The 5,650-nt window shown below is 34.4% G+C and overlaps 1 protein-coding gene across 3 annotated transcripts in view; it reads left to right on the top strand.

Moving 5' to 3' along the window:
* Positions 1–5,650, top strand: part of ARAP2 (ArfGAP with RhoGAP domain, ankyrin repeat and PH domain 2) — a 124,413-nt gene that overhangs the window by 103,326 nt on the left and 15,437 nt on the right. For all 3 annotated transcript variants that reach the window (XM_017744618.1, XM_008641360.2, XM_017744621.1), the window contains exon 28: positions 3,101–3,240. In XM_017744618.1, coding sequence (XP_017600107.1) covers positions 3,101–3,240 — 140 coding nt within the window. The remainder of the gene's footprint in view (positions 1–3,100; positions 3,241–5,650) is intronic.

Raw genomic sequence — 5,650 nt, 5'->3', positions numbered from 1 at the left:
CGGGCCCCGCAGCCACCTCTCCCAGCACCGGAAATGAGAGAGAGCTCTGCCTCAGGGTTTCTATTCTTAAGTGTGTATCACAGAGGTGGTCACAATTTTAAGTGGCTCAAAGAATTGTCCATATTCAAACTGGCCAGCTGATAGGTTCTGTCAAGTCATAGAGGAAGCTGTAAGCACCCCTTAGCAAGGATATCCCTTCCGGGACTATGCTTTGCTAACCTATGACACTTATACATAGTACATTCTTAATTCTTATACTTGTCCATTTTAAACTACTTTCTTGTGTTCTGCAACTGAGATGAGCTCAGTTGTTTAGAGCAGGTTGCTAGTACCACCAGGGTTGTGAGTTCAATCCCTGTTTGGGGGATTCACTCAAGAGCTGGACTCTATGATCCTGGCGTGTCCCTTCCAACTCAGACTGTTCTGTGATTCTATGATCCAAACCTTGTATTGAGGTCTAGATGTATGTTTTCTCTCATATAGAAATCAACTTTCCTTTTCAAGGAAAAAAGGGTTAGTTTATTTGTATTGATATGTTTCAGTAAATTTGTGGTGAGTTTTCTACTTTATTCCAGATCTTTAGTTACTCATTCCTGACAATTTATTCCATAGCTTTTCATGCTTCTTGCAGGAGTGCTCTTTCAAGTGCTGTTCAGTAGGGCAAAGTGTGCATTGTATTTTGGTGTAAGACGTACTCAGGACAGCTTAATTCTATTTCAAGCCCCTTTTTCTTCTCCTTACGTAAAATTTTATCATATTAAAGTTTTATTTTTTAGAAAACAAAATATTATTTATTTGCTAAATTTACTTTAAAGTGTATGTGTATATATCCTTGAAATTTTTCTAGTACAGTGTTGTATAATTTGAGTGGTACGTATTGATTTCTGAGAGCAGGGGCTATTATTCAGATATTCTTTGAAATGCACACTTTTAAACCATAGATAGATCAATCGTGCGTAGATTAAGTGCACCTACTGCCTAGTTGAAAATTCTAGCAATTTTAGCATGTTTTGTAAAGTTTGTGTCTGAAAAATACATTCTGATTAGGACATATCCTGATTATTTTAGATTTACTTCATGAAATGCTGGCTTCTAAAGAATACAGAATATCATCAGTTTAGAGAATTATTTTTTTTCCTCCTTCAGGCTTTTCTAAGATCTTTGTAAGTCTAAAGTGTTTGACAGATTTGCTGCTATAGGAGTGCTGTGAAGATTAGAATGAGTTCTTGTCACGTTAGGAGCTGTGTGCAGAAATTTAATATCTTTCAGTTTGGTGTAGATGTGGAAGTATCCTGCTACTCTTATTAAGTACCCTGCTACCCTCATTTTGTATGGTTTAAAAAAAAAAAGAAAAAAATATAAAAGCACTTGTGATTCTGTGGATAAGAATTCATATTCTATTGTGAACATGAAATAAAAATTCTTATTGGCAAAGAGAGACTACATTAGTCTTTTTTTAAGCTGTGCATGTATATTTGCACTTATAAGTGAGGACATCTAAGTAAATTCTGATTTTAATTGTCAAAATGTATTGATTCTGGCTTTAGATTCTTATTTTTTGATATTTTTATCATGTGCTGCTTCTTAATAATAGAATTTTGATATCAGATGTTCAAAGTCTAAGTGGAGTTTTATTGAAAAAATCCAATTGAGTACTTGGGTAAGGATGAGATTTTCAATACACCATATACCCCTTTTACATCACAGTTTTATTTCTTATCCTGAAACTAATATCATATAAAAGCTAGTGGTATCATTCCGTGACGCCTAAACAAGTTGGTTCAGTATTTCCCAAATAAATAAATGACTTATGGGAAGTACCTACACTTAGCTAAAGAAAACAGGTGTTGAAAGCCAACATATGGCATAAGCAGTAGGCTTGTAGTGTTTGGGGATAAAGGAATTACAACCCTGTTAGTCTGGCTCCCGCTTCAAGGTGAAATGGTATTGAGTGGAATAGAGGAGAAGGCTACATCTCCTGTCTTCCTGCTCTATTCTCATGTCTGTGGTCTGCTTCCAGCACTATTTACCTCAGGGAGTAAAGAATTCTTCAGAATTCTGCTGAATTCTTGGTTCTGTCATAAAGTCAGTAGGAATTATTGTCTTTTCCTTTGTTCTTCCTCATTTTAACTATTAAAGTGCCATTTTAGTTTAAGTTTCAGTTTATATGCATGAGTCATAGCAGCATGGCATGGCAGCATGGCAATGACTGTAATTAGTGGTCAGAAGTTTTTTCTGGGCAAGCGTACTTACTGGGATAAGCTGATAAAGTAGTGAAAAAATGTATGTATATTGAGCAGAATAGGAAACCTAAAAATGCCTAGAAATGGTGGTGCAGTAGTTTATATGTACTAGTAATACTTCTTTGAATTATTTTATTTAGGATTTTAAATTGCTGAGAATGTACTGAGAAATCTAGTCCTTAACACTAAAAGCCTTTGATAGCTCGGGTATTCTTCTTTTTTAAATAAGAACTTCCTCAGAACAAAGTTACATAAAGCTTTATAAAGCTGACTGCAATATTACTGTTTGGTTTTGTGTGAGGTGGTGTTTTGTTTGAGTTTTTTATTAATTTTACCGAATATATGTGAGTTTGTGTGTATTTTAACACAAATAAAAAAATCCAGACAGACTCATGACAAAATGAGATCTTTATTGAAATGTTTTGCCTCTCTTAAGCATAGAAATTAAAAGTATCCATGTCATACTCTTGGGCTTAATGGCACATTCTATGCTGCAAACATTCTTTGAATTAAAGTTTGTTGGTAGATTCTTTCCATGTTATCATAGAAGTGAAACAGAGAAGACTTTTTTCCCCACCAGTAATTAAAATAATAATTGTGTGTATGATTAAGAATGCCTTTCTTATGAATATGTAATATATATTAATATAGAATATGTATTGAAATGTGATACATAGTTTATATATATGTGTATACATATATAATATAATTAATTTCATTATTTTTATACATATATGTAGCATAATACCAAATTAACTTTACCAATGTAATTTTAGTTTTTTTGATAAACAATAATACTTAAGAACTAGGAACTTCTGCTGTTGTAATTCTAACAAAATGCTTTTTTTTCTTGGTAGAGAAAAATGAGAAAGGTAGCGTGAAAGCAGGCAATCTCAAGTACAAGGAGGAACCATCAAAACTGCTGTCTGGAAACAAATTTCAAGACCGTTATTTTGTGTTACGGGAAGGAAACTTGCTTCTTTATAAGGATATGAAGGTACAGCAGACAAACTCTCCACCAAACTCTGAATTAAGCTTTCTTTTTTGTATGAGAAAGAAAAGGAAGGCAAACAGATCAACATTTCTCATATAAAATGGCAACTTCTAGATTCTGGGGTTGAAGTATAAGATTTTTGTCTTCCTGTTTCATAAGTGTGTTAGTAAAAGGAATTTGTGTGTGTTTGTCATTTAGCTATTGTAGTTACACATTACTATAAGCTTTAAAAATTCAAAATATAAAAGTGCTTGGGGCTTTGTGTTGCCCCTAAATGATTTGAAAACCTGCTGTAGAGAGCTGTAGGAGAAGTACTATGGAACTTAAATGAGTGCATGCTATTTTTTTCTTGTTATTTCACACAAAGCCCTTAAAAATTGTAAGCAACAGGGTTCTTACACCTACAAGTCTCATGATAGAAGAGATTATAGGAAACAATAACTCTCAATACACTGGCAGAATCTTTCCCTGCTTCCCACCAACAGTTTTCAGATGTATTCTCAGTCCTCTAAAAACTAGTATTGATAATTAGGTTAGATATACCTCAGAGTTCCACAGAAGTGAATTTAGTCATGATAATAGCAGGAAGGGTTCAGTTTTAAATATTTCATGGGAGTTTTCTTAAAACAGTGGGTTTGAGTGTATGCAGCTTGTGTTTAAGTATAAAGCCAAATAATATTAATCATGAACTATGTTTTCATTTTAGTTCCAATAATTTCTGGTTTAAAAAAAAAAAAATCAACGTTTCAAGTGCTTTTATTTTTGCTGAATGTTGTTTTTTTCCATCTAACAAATACAGATGTATATTGCAGACCTTCGTAAAGTACTTTTTTTAAGAATATCCCTTGCTCACTTAAGCTAATGCACTGTGTCTTCTTGTGAAGCTGTGGATACAATCTTAATTAGAATGACCCCAGAATGTCAAAAATAGTGTCTTATAATTTAGTGCTAAAACTCAAATTGGCACAGATGTGAGAATAAATTAATATGCCCATAAAACCTTAATTAGTATCTTGGAAAGAATTTATGACAGGATTGTTATACCACTTTATAATCTCTTTTTTTAAGCCATTCTAATTTATAAAACATTGAATTCCCCAACTCAGGAGGCGCTTAGAACACTTACTTTTAAATGGCTTTACATTTCTTGTTTTTTTTAAAAAAAGCAAATGGCAATACCATTTTTTGATCAAATAGTATATATGAGTTTGTTTTACTTTCTTTTGAGAGATATTAATCATGAATAATCTTGGTTTAATTTTAGTCATATTTAGAAGTGAATAGTAGGAAAACTTGACATTGCAGATGGAAAATTGTAGTTAATAAGACCACATGTACTAATTAATTTATAAATTCTCATTAACAGCAAATTAACTTTGTACATGCAGGTGGATACATTCTGTTCAGTGTTTCTCTTGTTCAAGAGCAATTATCAAAAACATTGAAAGTTTCTCTGAATACTGTATGTTAAATTACTATACTGTGCTAATTGACAGAAATAATTTACCCCTTTAATGTTCTGTTGCTAAGAGATAAGCTCACAGACAGACAAATGGCTCCCTCAAGGTGCATTATAGTGAGAAGTGTGCAGTTGTTTAACTTAATAGTATGTTCTGCAGGGGTATTTCTTCATCCTGACAGTACCCTTCTTTTGAGCAGGAAATTACACAGGAGTACCAACCATAAAACTGTTGTGTGTTTTGTTGTTTTAAGTTTTCTTAAATGTGTCTCTTTTTCCATACTCTGGAGTGTTAGAAATTGAAAGCTGCAGAGTGGGAAATTGAGAATCCAGAGACAGTAAACACTAGGGAGTAGCTTTGTGTTCTGGAATTATAAGATTTGTTAAGTTGTTTGGTGTATTTTTTTCTAAATTGAAAGCTAAAACACTTGACCTAAAAGTACTAAAGTACTTTTGTGTAGTGTTGTGTTAAATATTAGTTTTGCTCTGTAGTAGTGTGCATGAGAACTTTATTGTTTCCTTTCTGCACTTCATCTTCCAGGCACATTCAGTTCTCGCACACAGTGTGGGTGTATGTCTGTTGTAGATTGCCTAAAGATAGTTTGTTCAAGAAGGAGCAAGGACGAAACCTCAGGGCATTTCTGGTCCAACTTCCTGTGCACAGCAGGGATAGCAGCCAAGGTCGGGACATGTTGTGCACGGCTTTAATCAGTTAAGTCTCAAAAAACCCTGAGGATGAAGATTGCACAACCTTTCTGGGTAGCCTGTTGCCATACATGACTGTCCTCATGGGGGGAAGTTTGTCTGTCCTTAGATGGAGTCTTTTCACATTATGGAGCGCCTCACTCAGTCTCCTTGGTAACTTCCCCTTAGGTGCAGGGCGCCTGCTGTTAGGTCAGCTTCTCCTCACAGGGCAAGTGCTCCAGCCCCCAGCTGGCTTGGTGGGCTCCTGCT

This window comes from Corvus brachyrhynchos, unplaced genomic scaffold, assembly GCF_000691975.1.
Source record: "Corvus brachyrhynchos isolate BGI_N302 unplaced genomic scaffold, ASM69197v1 scaffold17, whole genome shotgun sequence".
Taxonomy (NCBI): Eukaryota; Metazoa; Chordata; class Aves; order Passeriformes; family Corvidae; genus Corvus; species Corvus brachyrhynchos.
The sequence above is the reverse complement of the archived record's forward strand: the minus strand, read 5'-3'. Positions and strand labels throughout refer to the sequence as shown.